This window comes from Astyanax mexicanus, chromosome 12 (genome assembly GCF_023375975.1).
Source record: "Astyanax mexicanus isolate ESR-SI-001 chromosome 12, AstMex3_surface, whole genome shotgun sequence".
Classification (NCBI taxonomy): Eukaryota; Metazoa; Chordata; class Actinopteri; order Characiformes; family Acestrorhamphidae; genus Astyanax; species Astyanax mexicanus.
In genome coordinates this window covers 6,889,915-6,908,516 of record NC_064419.1, presented here as the reverse complement: position 1 = coordinate 6,908,516, position 18,602 = coordinate 6,889,915, and the positions used below count along the sequence as shown (strand labels likewise).

At 34.6% G+C, this 18,602-nt stretch overlaps 2 protein-coding genes across 6 annotated transcripts; both read left to right on the top strand.

Annotated features, from left to right (window-relative positions):
* The first annotated feature begins 134 nt into the window (after positions 1-134).
* Positions 135-8,122, top strand: mutyh (mutY DNA glycosylase). Of its 4 annotated transcripts, none has more exons than XM_007236120.4 (15): positions 135-443; positions 1,215-1,336; positions 1,783-1,822; positions 2,314-2,387; positions 2,546-2,587; positions 2,706-2,777; positions 2,891-3,004; positions 4,084-4,181; positions 4,355-4,499; positions 4,596-4,686; positions 5,285-5,464; positions 6,254-6,399; positions 6,506-6,655; positions 7,707-7,754; positions 7,865-8,122. In XM_007236120.4, exons 1-15 carry the CDS (start codon positions 341-343, stop codon positions 8,009-8,011), a joined length of 1,572 nt encoding a protein of 523 aa, XP_007236182.3. In that variant the 5' UTR covers positions 135-340; the 3' UTR covers positions 8,012-8,122. The 4 variants fall into 4 exon arrangements, with proteins under 4 accessions (XP_007236182.3, XP_007236183.3, XP_022525961.2 ...); XM_007236121.3 differs by having other exon boundaries at positions 6,582-6,655; positions 7,707-7,757; positions 7,865-7,941; XM_022670240.2 differs by having other exon boundaries at positions 6,582-6,655; positions 7,865-7,904.
* A 1,450-nt stretch (positions 8,123-9,572) lies between these two features.
* On the top strand, positions 9,573-16,905 carry elovl8b (ELOVL fatty acid elongase 8b). Of its 2 annotated transcripts, none has more exons than XM_007236123.4 (8): positions 9,573-9,694; positions 11,111-11,187; positions 11,965-12,152; positions 12,788-12,868; positions 13,028-13,084; positions 14,592-14,706; positions 14,845-14,972; positions 16,158-16,905. In XM_007236123.4, exons 2-8 carry the CDS (start codon positions 11,130-11,132, stop codon positions 16,323-16,325), a joined length of 795 nt encoding a protein of 264 aa, XP_007236185.1. In that variant the 5' UTR covers positions 9,573-9,694; positions 11,111-11,129; the 3' UTR covers positions 16,326-16,905. The 2 variants fall into 2 exon arrangements, with proteins under 2 accessions (XP_007236185.1, XP_007236186.1); XM_007236124.4 differs by having other exon boundaries at positions 9,586-9,694; positions 11,122-11,187.
* The last annotated feature ends 1,697 nt before the right edge of the window (positions 16,906-18,602 follow it).

Sequence of the window (18,602 nt, the reverse complement as noted above, 5' to 3'; positions counted from 1 at the left end):
TTGAGTCCAATTTGCGGCTTTTAATCAATATTTTTATTCCTAGTGGTAAAAATAAAAAATAAAACACAATTCTGCAAACAAGGTTTGTGATTGGCTGGCCAGGCGACACTATAATTTGATTGGTCGTCCCCTGTCCCGGAAGTGCGGCACATGGCGGGTTTTTTCTGTTTCCAGCGCGTAATGAAAACAAACCGTGTTCAGCCGGTTAATCATCGTTAATACTGAAATAACGCTCTAATAATGTGTTAATTTAATAATTAAGTACTCAAATTAAAGCCCCGGATATCCCTGGCTGTGTGGAGGAGCGCTGGTGGAGGATAGATATTTTTAATGGTATTTTATGCGGCTGCTGATCCGGATAAACACCATGAGCAGGATAAAGTCACAGGGGAAAAGAGCTGCACTGCCTAAATCCAACAAACTGAAGCCTAACGTTAAACAAGGTAAGATATACATGTACTGCTCAAACCTTCTCATTCAGAATTACAACTGGTCCACCTTAAAACGTGCTCCATTTAAGGTCGACCAGTAAAGCAGCCAAAAACTTTGTACCAGTTACAGTACTGATGAATATACATTGAAATGCAAGTCTATCGAGTTAAAACCCACCTTGTAACTAGTCACTGGCCATTTTATCAGAAACACCTGTCATATATATTCACCATGCAGTGTATCTTAAAATATATATATATATATATATTTTTTTATAAGTATATAATATATATATATATATATATATATATATATATATATATATATATATATATATATATATAAGTGGCCCTTAAATAAATAGTGTGTCCTTAAAGGAGCAGTCCTTAAGATTTGTTTCTTTTAAATTGTAAGCAGAAGTGTTTCATTATATATTTAAATAAATGCCATCAATGTGTTCTTCTACCATTCCTGCAAAGCCACACATATTCATTAAAAATAAGTGTGTCTGGTTCCAGGATCTCTCCCCGCCTCTAAACCCATACATCACCAAGTGCCCCTCCCAAACCACCCCTTCCATTTTTTAGCCTATTTCATATTTGAGCTGAGGGTGGAGTCAGCAAAAATCAATGGGTTTTAGTCCCCCTTTAAACACACGGCTGCTGGTGGGAAAAGTGTACAGTACATATCTGAACACAATGCATCTGTATGGTAATTGAAAGTTTACAGCTTAGTATATTTTATGCTATAATAAAACCTACCGTCTCATTTGTGTCCTGCAGAAGAGCCTTCAAGTCCATCCTCCTGTCATTTCTTTGATGACCCTGCTGAACTGAAGCTCTTTCGCTCACATCTCCTGTCCTGGTATGACCAGAGCAAGAGGGAGCTACCATGGAGGACTGTGGTAATGTACACACTAACATACACACTCCAACCATAAACTGAAAAGTGTTTTGGAAAGACTAATCTTTGATACCCTGAAACCCTGAAACCCTGACTGAGAATCTGCAATACTACAATTATTTGATTTCCTATCATATTTAAGTGATACTGTTGAACAAAGAAGAAAAAAGATTTGCATGCTTTAATTTTGACATTGGACATTTGGGTGCAGTGGTGAAATTACCTGCAAAATTATTTAGTGTAAGGCCAATATTAGTAATGTTTGCTGGTGCTGGAAATTAAAATGTGGGATAATCATAAAATAATTAATTCTAAATAATTTCAAAGTATTACTTAAAGCTTAGTTAAAGCTTAGTAATTATTACATATGCATACCTATCACCATATATAACATTCATTTTGTACTGGATACAGCATTCCCACACTAAATAATCTTTGTCTTGAAAGGCCATGAAGGAGCAGGATGTCAACATCAGGACATACGCAGGTAAATATGGTGCACCATATTGTGTTGTACGTAATCATTTCACCAACATGTTTGAATATTGTTATCGAAAAAATACCCATATGGGCCACCAGGGTACAACCTCTTAGTTGATTGGGGCAAAAGAAAAAATCACACTGTTTTAAATTTTCTATTAAATAATATTTATTAGTGACAGATTATATCTGTCCAGTATCATTTATTTTATTTTAATCCTGGGTATTTGGAGTGTATTATTAGTATCATGACTTGACTTGCTGGATCATTGGCTTCTATAGTAGTTTTAATTAGAGGTGTGCTATATTATATTGTATGCAATAATAATCAAATCACTGAATACAATTTAATATTTATTTTGTTGCAGTATATTGTAATTCATTTATTTTTTAAGAATATTGTTATCGCAAAAATACCCTGAAATATAGTGATATTATTTTAAGGCCATATCGCCCACCCCTTAGTTCAGAATGTGATTGAATTTTGTCTTCTGGCAGTGTGGGTGTCTGAGGTAATGCTCCAGCAGACTCAGGTGGCTACAGTGGTGGACTACTACAACAAGTGGATGAAGGCAGGCTGCTCATTTCTGTTCATATTTTTTTTTTTATATTTTAGTAAAAATATCCTTTTCTGAATGATTATTTAAATATATTTAATCTTTAATTATAATGACATTTGGATGTGTGGCTTGCACTTATATTTAGTTGGTATTTCTTATCTTTATATCAGAGGTGGCCAACGGTGCAGACACTCGCAGAAGCTTCGCTAGAGGTGAGCTGCGGGTTTAATATAACAGGCTTCACTACAAAACCTTTAAAATACAATTACCCTCTATACAATTCACAGATTGCACAGATATAACAGTAAAAATAATGTGTTTTTTAATCAGGAGGTAAATCAGATGTGGTCAGGTCTTGGATATTACTCTCGGGGACGGAGGCTGCATGAAGGAGCTCAGAAGGTATTATTAGGTTTTATTAATTATCTTGACAGTGATGTATCTAATAATATATTAGTTTTTTAGATGATTTTTATGAACTTCTGTGAATGTGTTTGATGGTGTTGGTGCTGTAGGTGGTGTCTGAGCTGGGTGGGCAGATGCCCAGGTCTGCTGAGGCTCTACTGAAGCAGCTGCCAGGGGTCGGGCGCTACACCGCTGGGGCCATCAGCTCTATCGCTCTGGGTCAGGTACACTAATCGAATTCACCTGGTTTCTTATTTTTAATTAACTATTTACACATAGTTGATCAATATTTTATAAATAACTAGTTCAGATAAGTTTTATCTGTTTTTTAAATATTGTTAAAAAACATTATTCCATAAGAGCCCAGAGCCATTTCTGAATACTGATGCCAAATTAAAAATTTAAACAAATAAATTCAGTGATTCATGTTATTTTCTTATTGTGAACATATGACTGTAATTTTTTTTAAATCAAAATCCTCATGTAGTGCTCCGGGGGATTAAAGTGCTGCCACTATGATCGAGAGATTGGTTCGAATCACGTTTATGTAGCTTGTCACCAGCTGCCGGAGCCCTGAGAGAGCACGATTGGCCTTGCTCTCTCTGGGTGGGTAGATGGCGCTCTTAGAGTAATGTCATTCAGCACAATGCGTCTGTGAGCTGATGTATCAGAACAGAGTCGATGCGCTTTCCTCCGAGTGTTAGCGCTGTGATGCTACTCGGCAATACTACATCAGCAACAGTTGAAAAAGAAGCGGTGGCTGAGGAGGAGTCCTAATGAGTGGGTTGGGTAATTGGCCTTGTAAATTGGGAGAAAATGGGATAAATAAATAATATAAATAAAATAAAATAAAAAATCCTGATGACAACAACAATACAAGTTTTAATTTAAGCAAAAAATAACTAAATAACTAAAAAAATAAATATTAAATAAAGTGAATTGTTAAACTGGTTGGAACAGATCTTATAGAAGCTAAAATACACTTTTGAAATGAGCTACATTTATCTCAAGTATTAACCAGGTACACCTATAATCTGTAAATAAGTCAGATGAACAAACACACATTCACATGCTATTCTGGGATGCTCTCTGGATTTTCAGTATATGTCACTTATGCTCGTGATCAGTTAAAATTAAGGATCGAATGCTGCAAAGATTTTTTTTTTTTTTAAATCATCTATGACACATACATACATCATCATGGGCTCTTCTGGGTTAATAATTTTCTTAGTATTAAAAACATATTTTTTTGTAAGAGTGAGCTGTAATTACACAATGCTGATCCAGCCTTATTGATGCTCAGGTTACAGGTGCTGTGGATGGGAATGTGATTCGGGTCCTGTGTCGTGTTCGGGCGATCGGAGCAGACAGCACCAGTCCTGTGGTCACTGAGGCACTGTGGTATGCAGCGGTATGCAGTGGTCGGACTGGAGTGTGGATTTGATGTTCTTGTTTAAAATATCTTTTAGCGCCTATTGTCAATAATGGTTTCATATGGTAGTGAAATTGTACACTTTATTTATTTGTGCTTTTTATTTACAACATTGTTAAAAACATATTTTATTCTATTATAGGAAAATAGCAGAAACTCTAGTGGACCCAAAAAGACCTGCTGATTTTAATCAGGCCTTAATGGAACTGGGGGCGACAGTGTGCACCCCTAAAAACCCAGGTTGTGCTCGTTGTCCTATTCAAACTCACTGCCATGCCTATAAGAAGGTAAAATTTAAATGCTCAGCTACATAGGTCATCTTCTCAGTCGCTGCATTAACTTTTTTTTTATATATAGTTTTATGTCATTTTTCTTTGTTTCAGGTGAGCTTAAAACAAGAGAAAGACACAAAAAGACTACTAAATAAACTGGACTCAAAGCTGAACTGCAGTGTTCCTGATATAGAGAATTGTTGTGAGTTTTCTTTTTATTTAATTAAGATATGTTTGAGCTAGATTGGTTTAACTTGATGTTATCATTGTATTAATTTCTGTAAAACTGCGATACATTTTTTAATGATTTATAATTTATTTTGTTTTTGTAGTTTAAGTTTACAATATTGGGAAAAACTGATGTGTTATATATATATATATATATATTTTTAAATAGAAATATTAAATCAATAATCAATATTCGGTCAATTATCTGTCATGTCATGGTATTAATATTGAACTCTGTATTGGAGTATTGGATTGGAGTAAAATAATTTAAAGTGGGCAGATCTGCCTCTGGTAGATCAGTCATTCAAAAATATATAATAATATAATTTGACTTTGCTTATGATGTTAATGCATAAGAACATTTTTAAAATATATTTTGCTTAGCCTGTATTATAACTGTATAGTGATTTAATCCAACATAAATCTGTAGTGTTTGAATTATATGGAGAAAAGTCATTAAAACCAGTTGAACACTCAAAAGCCTTACAGATGACATCATCACGCCTCCTAGGATTAACTAATATAGCTTGTATTAGTGTTTTTATCTTAAAATGTTATTTGTACGTATGCAGTGAGTGGCAGCTGTAAGCTCTGTCTGTCTGAGGGGTGGGACAGTGAACTCGGGGTACAGAATTACCCCCGAAAACCCATGAAGAAAGCGCCTCGTGTGGAGCGGACACTGACCTGTGTCCTGCACAGACAGAGCGACCAGGGGGAAATTCAGTATCTGCTCATCCAGAGACCCAGTAAAGGTACAGCTTCTTATTAAAACTGAACCCTGACACCACCATCAGCTCAGAGGGCACTGGGTGATGTATGGGTTTAGAGGCAGGAGCTGCAGCAGCAGTGTAAGGAAAGACCCAGATGGTTGGACGTCAGCAGGGGGCAGTATTATTGATTGACTGATCTATAAAAAGGCCCAAAAAAGTTTATTATAATAGAGTCAGTTAATAATAGTGAAGACATGATCGTTAGACATGATCGTTAGGCACTTATACACTCATAAAAAGCTTTAATGATGGAAATTAAACTAAACTTCTCAGTACTCTAATTCAGATGTTTCCAGGCATATTCATGTACTATAACACATGATTTGTTCAATAAAGGTCTTTGCAGTGCACTGATAAGACAGAAGTATTATCAATAAGTTTTATTGTATCTTGATTAATTTTCTTAATGTATCGACAAAATATACTTTTTACGCATATTAAGGAAACCCTCAATACTTAAAGAACACTGAAACAACTGTACATTACATTCATTACACAGAGTGTGATTAGTCATGAGATCAGTTTAATTGGATGGAAGATAGAACCATGTAAATATATGTAAAAATAACTGTATTTAGTATAGAACAGTGTTTAAATTGTAGTTTTTGTAGTTTTATATTGTCGCTACTGAAGCATTTTATTCATAATCATGTGTAAATATCATCATATTTTTACTATATTGCCTTGTTACAGGTTAACTAAAATAAATACTACTAAAAATGTTTTGTAATTCCATTTATTACATTTATATTTTGCTCTACTGTTCTCCAGGGCTTCTAGCAGGAATGTGGGAGTTACCCAGCATGCTTTTGGAGGAGGGCATCTCTGAGAAGAAGCACAGAGGGCTGTTAAGTGCTGAGGTGCAGAGAGTTCTGGAAACATCACCAGATGAAGAGTCCTTTCAGTATTTGGGAGAGGTGAGTACAGTCATGATATTTCTGATTTAGGAATAACTCTATAATCAAGTGCAGAACTGTTTGTGGATTTAGATGGTTGTTTGAGTTGTTGTGGTTCTTTGTTCAGGTGGTCCATATTTTTTCACACATCCACCAAACATATGTGGTATACAGTGCGACTGTTTCTCTCTATTCTGAGGCAGAAAGGGAGCAGAAAATCAGCTGGCTCAGTGATGCAGCTCTGCAGGCGGCTGCTGTGTCTACTGGGGTCAAAAAGGTTGGTACATATTAGAATAAAAAAAAAAAAAAACATACATGCTATAGTGCAGTTTAGCTTGTTTAATTGAGTTACATTTTAATACAGTTCCCATAGATTTACTATAGTGCTATTCTCTGCTCTTTTAATTAAGTTAGTTTGAAGTACAGTATCCTTATCATTACTGTAGTTCAGTTTTATTGTTCTTTTAATTGAGTTAGATTGTAAAACAGTATGCAAACATTCACTATAGTATAGTTTCTGCTCTTTTAATTGAGTTAGATTGTAGTACAGTAGCCTTACCTTCACTATTGTTCAGTTTATTGTTCTTTTAATTGAGTTAGATTGTGATACAGTACGCATGCGTTCACTATAGTACAGTTTCTGCTCTTTTAATTGAGTTAGATTGTAGTACAGTATCCTTACCATCACTATTGTTCAGTTTTATTGTTCTTTTAATTGAGTTAGATTGTGATACAGTGACACTAATTTCACTTTAGTAAAATTCTCCGCTCTTTTAATTGAGTTGTAATACAGTTAAGAAACATTCTCTATAGTACAATTCTCTGCTCTTTTAATTGAGTTAGATTGTAGAACAGTATCCTTACCATCACTATTGTTCAGTTTTATTGTTCTCGTAATTGAGTTAGATTGTGATACAGTACGCATGCGTTCACTATAGTACAGTTGCTGCTCTTTTAATTGAGTTAGATTGTAGTACAGTATCCATACCATCACTATTGTTCAGTTTTATTGTTCTTTTAATTGAGTTAGATTGTGATACAGTGACACTAATTTCACCATGGTACAATTCTCTGCTTTTTTAATTGAGTTACGTTGTGATTCAGTTAACGCACTTTTAATATAGTACAGTTCTCTGCTCTTTTTTGTACGATTGTCGTACAGTAGCCTTACCATCACTATAATTCAGTTTCATCGTTTGTTTAATTGAGTTAGATTGTGATACATCCATACCCATACTTTCACTATAGCATAGTTTCTGCTTTTTTAATCAAGATTGCGATATAGTACAGATACTTTTACGCTATTACAGTTTCTGCTCTGTTTACAGATTATGAAGCTGTATTATGAGTGCACAAGCAAGCTAAAAGATACCAAGGTGGTGGGTATTTATTCTGTGACAAAAAAAAGACATTTTTGTCAATGGTTATTACTGTATAAAAAGTTTTAACACGTCCTGCATTGTGTTATTCTTTCCTGTTTGTTCAGAATAAGAAACGAAAGCAAAGCACTGACTCTGGAAAAGACAACCAGGCCAAACAGTCGAAGAGGAGGCAGGAGAGGTCAACAGATGGAGGCCCAAAGCAACTCTCTCTCAGCCGGTTCTTTACTTCCTCAAAACCAGCAAACAGCTGAAACGTATAACATGAACTATTACTGCCTACTGTTGTACTGTATACCTTTTTATGTGTATTTTTAACTTCAACATCATCATGTTTTGTGTGTGTTTATATATATATATATATATATATATATATATATATATATATATATATATATATATATATATATATATATATATATATATATTTTTTTTTTTTTTTTTTTTTTTTACACTCAGTCCAAGGTAAAGACTTTTAAATGAATAAAAAAAACCCTTTTTTTTAAATAAATGGCTGTGTGATGATGGAATAACTTAAACTGACACTTAAACTGCTGTTCTCTTGATTTTGTTTCAATATACTGATATGAGAATGGACAATAAAGCTCTATCCCATCCTGAGCACCCTTAACAAGCTGTGTCACAAGCTTGGATTAGACACAGCAGTGCTGCTAGTGTTTTAAAACACTGTGTTTAATCACTACTACTGTTCTTCACTCTATCAGACACTCCTACCTACTGTAGCTGCTTCACCTGGTAGATAAAGCAAAGTCAAAGACGGAAGCTCTGAATCTGTTGCTGCACAGTTTGTGTTGGTCATCCTCTAGTCCTTCATCAGTGTTCTCAGGATGCTGTCCAGCAGTGACGATGATGTGTTTAAAAACTCCAGCAGCACTGCTGTGTCTGATCCATGTATGCCAGCACAACACACACTAACAAATCATGCCATGCCAGTGCCACTGCAGTGCTTAGTTCCCACCTGGGGACAACAATGTACAAATAATATCCTCTAAAAAAGACAGTTGAACAAGAGTGACACTAAAGTCTTTTCACCAGAAAATGAGTTAAAGAATAAAAAATGACAATAGGATGTCAGTACAGTAATAAATCATAGTGATCATAGTACTTTCATCCCTTTGTCCTTCCTTAGCTTTCCTTTGGTGAAACTATAAAGGGATGATGTCTGCAGTTACTGGGGTAATAATTTACTTAAGGATTTATTTGCTTTAACTCAAATACACTGTAGGTGGGGATGCAAATACTGGCATGAAAACGTTTGGGAGTTACTGTAGGTACTGTGTGTGTGCAGTCCTAAGCTTCCAGAGAGCTGTAGGAAAAGCATGTTTAAAGTGTGAAATTGGAAAATTGCTTTGAGAAAAAAAAAAAAATTATATATATATATATATATATATATATATATATTGTATTTTGTTTTATGTTCTTCTTACAGTTAATCTTACAAACAGCTGTAGGAAAAGTGTACTACCTGAGTTTGTGCATATTGGATGCACATGACGCTCTGTGTCAAGACTTCTTTTCTACAATTTCAAAATAAGAGTCGCGGCGTTATTAATATGTACATCTAAAAATTATTAAATAGAATGGGCAATAAATATAAATGCAGTAAAATAAATGGGTCGTTCATTAGAAATTCATGAAACTGTGTTATAGTTTGTATTTTGTAAGAAAAAAATATTGAAATATTTTTAACTAAACTTTGTAACACTGAAAGGTATAAGCAGTAGACAGCAGTGTAGTGTGTGTGTGTGTGTGTGTGTGAGAGAGAGAGAGAGAGAGAGAGAGAGAGAGAGAGAGAGAGAGAGAGAGAGAGAGAGAGAGAGAATGTGATAGGAGTGTCCACATTTGGTTCAAAGTCTTAGGACAGTAAGTTACTGGAGTTCAGAACCGGAGAGGAAGCCGGAGTGAAGTGGGTTTAGGTGAGTTTACCTGAGAAAGGGATGACAGTTTATATAAACATTAATTTTCGCTTAATGTTCGGAAGGTCCGAGGCTCTGCACTAATTGTATTAAAGGTGGTGTGTAAACAGTAATAGATCAGTGTATATTAGGTAATACATGACAGGAGGAGACAGTTGGAGCAGCTACAGGTCATTTATATAACATAACCTTGTTTATCTCCTTTCGTTTAAAGGTGAGGCAGTGGTTACCTAAGGCATTATTTATAGTTTATATATTTTTGCATAAACTGCAGCGTGTTTTTATTTAAGTTATAACCATAAATTGTGCGTGTGTTTTTTTAGCATGTTGTATTTTCAATGAGTAAAGGCAAAATTGCAACACCTGGCAACCTAATTGTGTCGTATATCACTTCCATACACAAAATAAATGTGGGTCATTTTATGGAAACGTCCATTTTTGTGTCTCCAGCTTTTGAATAATTAAGTTACTTCACAGGTCTTTAGAAAATACTTAAATAATACTTAGTATTCTAAGTCCACTGTCCCCTTTTTCCTCCTTCCTTCTTAGCTCATGATTTCAATGCTTTTAATTGTCACTGGTGTGATATACTTTATTCTTAGGGAACTGTAAAAAAAATCAATAAAAAAAATCAATAAATAAATAATATATATATATATATATATATATATATATATATTTTTTTTTTTTCATTATTTTTATATATATATAGAACACAACTACAATAAATTACATATTGTAGCATAAATTATCATGATTGATTAATTACTAACTAAATGCCCCAAAATGAAAACCAAACAAAATAAAAACATTATTTTGCGCATATATATATATATATATATATATATATATATATATATATATATATATATATATATATATATATATATATAATTCTATCCTTTTGTTTGTTGAAGATTTGGTTTCCTCTTTAATATTGGGTAAATATTCAGTAATGACATTGCATTGACATTGCATGTAACTATTAATGTATACATTAAAGATGGAAAAATTAACATTGATTTAACGTACTTTTGCTTTCCGGAATATAGTATTTGTAGGAGGTCACAATGCATTTACACATGCTGGAATTTAACAATGCATTAGAATTGTATCTCACATATAAATCCCAATAAATATCCTTTACATATATAGAATTTTTATTCTATAAATACTTTCACCTTGAATGAACTGTAACTGGGATAGTATATACATATATTTACTTGGTATTTATTTGTTTTGTTTTTTTTGTTTTATCCATGGAGAAAGCAGTTTACTAAGGCAATCAGCTTAACATAGTAAAATGACCAATGGTGACCCCCTAGTGAACTTTATTCACTATTTTTATGTGCTTTTGTAAATTTGAATATGAGTAGCCAGTCGTTAGATTATTAGGTTTTAATTGCAGCCTGTTAGTTCTGTTTCAGTGTTCTCGATGGCGTCAGCATGGCAGAGATTCGAATCCATGCACCAGTGGATTCTGGAAAATGGAGGTATGATCCAGTCATTCATCATTATGCTTTTTTGACACCCTACTTTTGAATGCATTTATTCATCTACTTTAAATGTTACCAGTTGCTCAGATGTAGATGTGCAAGTGCTAGTCCCTGTAGAAAAGAATATAATATAATATGGCTCTCTGGAGCAGATAAACAATCATGAACCTATTGGTACCATGCAAAATCTAATGCCAGGCATGGGCTACAGGTGTATTACGCCCCCCAGCAGTGGAGGAACTGTGGAACTGTGTTCTCTGGAATGATGGTGCTCCATCCAATACTTTTGGATGGGATGAGTTGGGAAGTGGGGAATGATGAGGTGGGATGGTGATAAGTTCAAACAATAAATATATTCTTACTTAAAGCAGCATTATTTATCCCTTTCACCTGAAAACAACAGCTTCAAAATCATGCTGATGCTCCACAGACTGTAATAGTGGAATAGTGTCCAGAACGCTGTTACTTTACTATGGAAATGCGTGATATCTCTCTCCAGACCTGTGTAACGCTAGTCACACTAGTGTAAAATCCTGTAATATTACACTACTGCCTCAGTGCACATGCTTCTCTTGCTTCAGATGCCGCTTATGTATCTTTTAGCTTGTCAACAAATGCATGTGTACAGCATGTGATTTGTATTTACTGCAGTGAGTAAAAGTAAATTACACTCCCCACCTTTAGGAGGAGCACAGCTGCAAACAATTCCTATTTTCCCATTTTTGTATGTCACATAAAACTGCTTTAAATTTATTTATTTTTATTTGTTTCCAGATAAGAGGACAGACCCCTGGTTGCTGGTGTACTCCCCCGTGCCTGTAGCATGTATTTTTCTCTGTTATCTTGGTGTGCTTTGGATCGGACCCAAGCTCATGAAGAACAGAGAACCCTTAAACCTAAGAGTCGTCCTAATAGTTTATAACTTTGCCATGGTTTGCCTGTCCGTCTACATGTTCCACGAGGTAAAGTCTTCTCTGTTCTCTGATGGGCTAATTTCTTTACTTTATACAATTTAATATGTACTGTTCATATTCTGTTATATATATAAAAAAAACATTATTAACAAAGGTTCCTGTGTTAGCCAGCAGGTGGTGCAGTTTCCCTGAATTCCTTTGCCACTTTTGAAGCTCCACAGTTGACTCTAATGGCGAAACACAGCTAGCGTCACATTATTATTTTACCCAGCATGAACTGCATTGAACCAGTTTTACCACATGCAAATTCCCCATCCCAAAAGGGTCCTATAGAAGTTTAATCTCATCCTGTTTGCTGGCTTTTTTGTTTTATCATCCCTGGGATGATTGGAAGTTGTTAGTCTGGAGCCCTGCTACTGTTTTACTGTTTTAAGGGGGAAAAACTCTTTACAAAACTCTTTACAACTTTCAACTCGAAACTCTTTACTCTGAGACGGCTTTACAATAGATGTCAGAACATTGTTGTCAGTAGGATTTGATTGTATACATCATCATGAGTCTCAGAAACAGTGAGTTCATGTAGCTGGTGATGTTAGATCATTGATTCTGTCACTCTCTCCTCATTGGTCAGGATGGATGGATGTAATGTGCTACAATAACATTTATATATTTTTTCTATTCAGTTTTTAGTGACGTCTTGGTTGTCAAACTACAGCTACCTGTGTCAGCCTGTGGACTACAGCACCAGTCCTTTAGCTATGAGGGTAAATATTAATCATTAATACTCACATTGGCACAGATCTCTTTGTGTAATCAACTTGTGATTTATTTGTCTATCCATTATTGTGTAATTCTTGGGCTACTCCGCATTTGGAGTCTCATTCCAGCATATCCTTATTAAATGTATGTTTTCTCTCTCTCAGATGGCCAGTGTGTGCTGGTGGTTTTTCTTCTCCAAGGTCATAGAGCTTGTTGACACAGTGAGTACTAGAACACATCAGAACACACAACAAAACAGCACAATACAGCAGTCTGTCAATTCCTCTAAAACCAAGGTGACTGAGGTGTGATATAAAATATTACATCAAACAAGACATTTTTCTATTATAGAGTAACTAATGATAAAGTATTCAAACGCACATTAACAAACTGTTAAAAACACTCAGATGTGAAAAGTCATGGGATAGAAGTACGTATATAAATCATAAAATGTTTCTAGCTAGAGAAATCTAGAATTTTCCTAACTGTTGAAAAGTGAAACATTATTAAATGTGCTCCTCTCTTGTATAATGTTCTTAACTCTTCACAGTTTTCTAAAATACGCTCTTATTCACAATGTTCTAGACTATTCTTTCTTATTTAAAGTGATCTAGAATATTCTCTTTCATTCACAGTGTTCTAGATTATTCTTTTATTCACAGTATTTTAGAATACTCTCTTATTCACAATATTCTAGAATGCTCTGTCTCTAATTCACAGTTTTCTAGAATACACTCTCTTATTCACAGTGTTCTAGAATGCTCTCTTATTCACAGTGTTCTAGATTATTTTTTTATTCAGTGTTCTAGATTATACTTTTATTTACAGTATTTTACAATACTCTCTTATTCACAGTGTTCTAGAATATTCTCTTTTATTCACAGTGTTCTAGAATATTCTCTTTTATTCACAGTGTTCTAGAATACTCTTATTCACCATATTCTAGAGTATTCTTTCTTATTCAAAGTGATCTAGAATATTCTCTTTTATTCAGAGTGTTCTAGAATACTCTCTTATTTACAATGTTCTAGAATACTCTCTTATTCACAATGTTTAAGAAAATTATTTCTTATTCAAAGTGATCTAGAATATTCTCTTCCATTCACAGTGTTCTAGATTATTCTTTTATTTACAGTATTTTAGAATACTCTCTTATTCACAGTGTTCTAGAATGCGCTTTCTCTTATTCCCAGTTTTCTAGAATACACTCTCTCTTATTCACAGTGTTCTAGATTATTCTTTTATTCACAGTGTTCTAGAATACTCTCTTATTCACAGTGTTCTAGAATGCTGTCTTATTCACAGTGTTCTAGAATGCTCTGTCTCTTATTCACAGTTTTCTAGAATACACTCTATATTATTCAGTGTTCTAGATTGTTATTTTATTCACAGTGTTCTAGAATATTCTCTCATTTACACTGTTCTAGATTATTCTATTATTAACAATGTTCTAGAATGCTCTTTTATTCACAGTGTTCTAAAATACACACTCTCTTATTCACAGTGTTGTAGATTATTCTGTTATTCACAGTGTTCTAAAATACACTCTCTCTTATTCACAGTGTTCTAGAATATTTGCTTTATTTTAATGTTCTCTCCCTCATTCATAGTGTTCTAGAATGTTGTCTTCTTTCCTATTCACAGTGTTGTGGATTATTATTTCTCATTCAGTGTTCTAGAATGTTTTCTCTTTTGTTCACACTGTTTTTTTTTGTTTGTGTTCCTTAGGTCTTTTTTATTTTACGGAAGAAGAACAGTCAGCTGACCTTCCTGCACATATACCACCACGGCACCATGATCTTCAACTGGTGGGCTGGGGTCAAATATGTAGCCGGCGGACAGTGTACGTCTGTCTGTGTGTGTGGTGTCACTGAACAGTGCTGTTTATTTACAGAACAGAACACACAGACTACAGCTCTGTGTAAAAGGCTCTGTGTTCTGTATGTGACCACTCTCTCTCTCTGTGTGTGTGTGCGTGCAGCGTTCTTCATCGGGCTGCTGAACACCTTTGTGCACATTGTGATGTATTCGTATTATGGGCTGGCGGCTCTGGGGCCTCACATGCAGAAGTATCTGTGGTGGAAACGCTACCTCACCTCCCTGCAGCTGGTAAATACACCTCCCTTATACACTTCACCAGGTTCTGCTTCTACAGGAAATGTTTGGTTTGGTTGAGGTTTTTGCTGCTAAAGGAGGATCTACCAGTTATTAAATCCAAAGATTCACATAATATTTTCCTCCCTCACTGTAATACATGTTAACATGTTGTGTTCAATAAAAAACATGCAAACATATCATTTAATTTTGTGTGGTATTAGTTTAAGCAGACTGTGTTTGTCTATTGCTGTGACTTGCTGCAATATGAAGATCAGAACACATTTAATGACCAATTTATGCACAAATCCAAGTATAATCCCAAAGGATTCACATACTTGTGTGTATGTATGCATTTGCACATCTGTATCTCTATCTGAATATCGTCGCTGTCCAAAAAAAAAATAAAAAAAAAATCTCCATTTTTGTCGATTTTTAGTTTACTACATAATTTGAACAGATGAACTGTCCCTTACACTGGGGCAAAATTTATTGATGAATGGACCAATAGAAACTCTTCAAAATGACCTGAAATAAACTCTTTTTACATTGACTTCCATTGAAAGTTTACAAGTTTTTTTTTCTCTCTCCTGTAAAGTTGCTGTTTTGGAGAAAAGTGTTTTTCATTGGACACCGACGATATATTAATTAGAAGTGTCTACAATATGGAAGGATCCTGTTCCCCCTACTTTCTCTCAGTGGATAAGTGAAGTTTATATTGTGAATTTTACACAATATGGCAAGGGTTTCTGACCTATATAGAGAAGTTGGGCACATAGATTTGCCCAATTGTGTGTATATCCCTTAATTGTTCATGGTATGATGGAGTGATGTGATATTTAAAATAGCCTTCATTATATTTATGGACTGTATATATGTTATGATTGATTGAAGCAGGTCTGGGGGTGGGGGGAAACAGAGAGAGGGACAGAATGTATGTTATGTTCAATTCTATGTTCAGTTAAAAATATATATGTGTAAAAAATTATAATAATAATAAAAATACCTTGATTAAAAGAAGTGTCTACAATATTTGGACATATTATGCATGTTGTACCTTAATGATCTGATAACTGTGCATATTTCCTCAAGAGCAAATAGATGACAGGTACATTTACTATTACTATTTATTTATCATTCATTTAGATTTCTCAGGCTGTATTTTAAGGTGCGTCTGATCTTTAATTTTTTTTTTTTCAGCTCCAGTTTGTCCTGCTCACCACACACACTGGTTATAACCTGTTCACCGAGTGTGATTTCCCCGACTCCATGAACACGGTGGTGTTCGCCTACTGCATCACCCTCATCCTGCTCTTCAGCAACTTCTACTACCAGAGCTACATCAGCCGGAAGAGCAAACGCTCCTAACAGACCGGAACAGTCCCTGACCGTCCCAAATCGACCCCTCCACACTTCCTCTCAACACTTCTGCACAGGGACCTGCGGAAACAGTGAATTTACACACATCACCAAAAATTAAAGTTGCACTCAGAAAGAATTAACCAATAGAAATGACACTTGGTGGGTGATAAGTCCCACTTTTGTCTTGGTGGATACGACCAATGAATCCATGTGTGGAGCCACCACGATCAGCACCAAGATCAACGGTTTGCTGTAGTTTGTCACACATCCACAGGGTTCTGGTGTCATGGTGTGAGGTGCAGTTTCATACAATGCCAGCTCTTCATTACCGGAACTTTAACAGCGCTGAGTTACGTTAATGAGGTCCTGCAACCAGTGAACCTTCCATTTCTGAACACACACTCTGGTGCTCGATTCCAGCAGGACAGTGCTCGTCCACATACTGCACAGACACTGTACCATGGCCAGTTGCATCACTAGACCGACCTATCCCAAATACAAAATGTTTTGAGATGCTATTGGATATGTATGTTTGTGTAGCTCAATAAATATGATCAGGGGTTATGAACCCATAATCATCTTAAAAGTCTTAACATTTAATCTCCCACACTTCCTTCTGGGTGTAACTACTTTTGCAACCAAAGCCATTAGTACCACAGTTACAGCGACGGCCAATCATTCTGTTCTTTATTGGCGAGTAGAAATGTTTAAAAATGAATTAACATTTTGGATACAGGAGTTTTGTGTCACAGTGTGACTGTATGGGTGTTTCAGCAAAAGCAATATGAACCTGTTTTATTTTCTATGGCTTTAAATTTGGGAGAAACAATGAAGGTGTAAAAATCTTGTATCTGCATTTTTGCCATTATTGATTGATTTCTTGCCGTAATCTGATTCTGGAATTTTTTTAAATTCTATCATTTTTTTAATGATGAATAGATCAAAAGAAATGTTTAAAACGACTTGCAATAAAACAGACCTTGGATTTACATTGACTCCCATTGAAACTTAGGAGATTTCTTCTTCTTCTTCTGTAAAGTTGCTTTGTTTGGAGATAGAATGTTTTTATACTAAATACTAGAGTAAACTTTAATGCTGTACCATTTGACACATTTATGTACTACAAAATAGAACCTCAGGTGGCAATCTGCAGTTTGTCTCTTTCCAGTGAAAAACTGCAACTGCAAAACATTACAACATTACAAAGTTTAACAGGAAAGAGATAAAACATTTTAACTTTCAATGGATGTCAACGTAAAAAGCATTTCTCCATTTATCAGAAAATGTCGACGGTGTAAGTTTGTTCAAATGATGTAGTAAACTAAAACAAAAAAAAAATCTACAAAAAAGGAGATACTTGTTTTTGATTGGACAGCAAGAAATACTTAAAAAAATCTTTTTTTAAAGTTTAAATAAGTTAACATTCTGCATCTTCATAGTGCATATTCACTAGAGGGCACAATAGAGCTGTTTTAATAGCCTGTATTTTTGCACACCAGTAAAACCAGATTTGCAGCCAAATGAAGGATTTCTGGACAGACGGTTGAGAATCAGGTTTCTGACTCTGGATTTGCTTTGTTACCTGCAGAGATTCTTATCATGAATCCAGGTAATCTGTTATTACATCACACTGATACCTCACAGCCTGTGTATAAATAGATAAGAGAAATAGATAAGATAAAATAAAATAAAATAAAATAAAATAGATAAGCTTTATAAATAGATAAGAGAAATCTATTACAGGTTATATTTGCATTATAAACAGTAAGGCTGCACAATATATATTGTTAGATGTGCAATATTCCTTTTTTTTTTTTTTACTTTTTACTGGTTGACACAAAAGGGAAATGCTCACTTTATCCTATTACTTTTGCAACATGCAGCATCTGCAAAATATTTATTTATTATCTATAATTAACCAAACCTCTCCAATCATCACACATATTAAAACCAGTACCAGTAACACTGCTTATCATTAGAGTTTAGCATTATCTGCTCTGATAAATTCAGTCTGACTTACTTACCAACTATCCCCTTAAACTAACCCCTGTTAACCATAAATTAAATCAAACATTTATCACTAATCACACTCCTTATAATTACACATTATTTTACAGTACTTTACAATAGATACATATTACAAATAAATTAAAATAATAGAACAGTGCATAGTAGATTTATTGCGGGCTACTAAATAATACATTAATAAATAATAGTGAACACATAGTACATAGTAGGTATTTAATCATTCGTAAAAATGACATTGATAATTGTAGAAAGTAG

Coding starts and splice junctions, on each gene's coding strand:
- mutyh (XM_015602116.3), top strand. CDS start 341: ATGCGGCTGCTGATCCGGATAAACACCATGAGCAGGATAAAGTCACAG. Junction 444..1,214: donor GAAGCCTAACGTTAAACAAG/GTAAGATATACA, acceptor TGTGTCCTGCAG/AAGAGCCTTCAAGTCCATCC. Junction 5,465..6,253: donor CATCCAGAGACCCAGTAAAG/GTACAGCTTCTT, acceptor ACTGTTCTCCAG/GGCTTCTAGCAGGAATGTGG.
- elovl8b (XM_007236123.4), top strand. CDS start 11,130: ATGGCGTCAGCATGGCAGAGATTCGAATCCATGCACCAGTGGATTCTG. Junction 11,188..11,964: donor GTGGATTCTGGAAAATGGAG/GTATGATCCAGT, acceptor ATTTGTTTCCAG/ATAAGAGGACAGACCCCTGG. Junction 12,153..12,787: donor CCGTCTACATGTTCCACGAG/GTAAAGTCTTCT, acceptor TTTTCTATTCAG/TTTTTAGTGACGTCTTGGTT.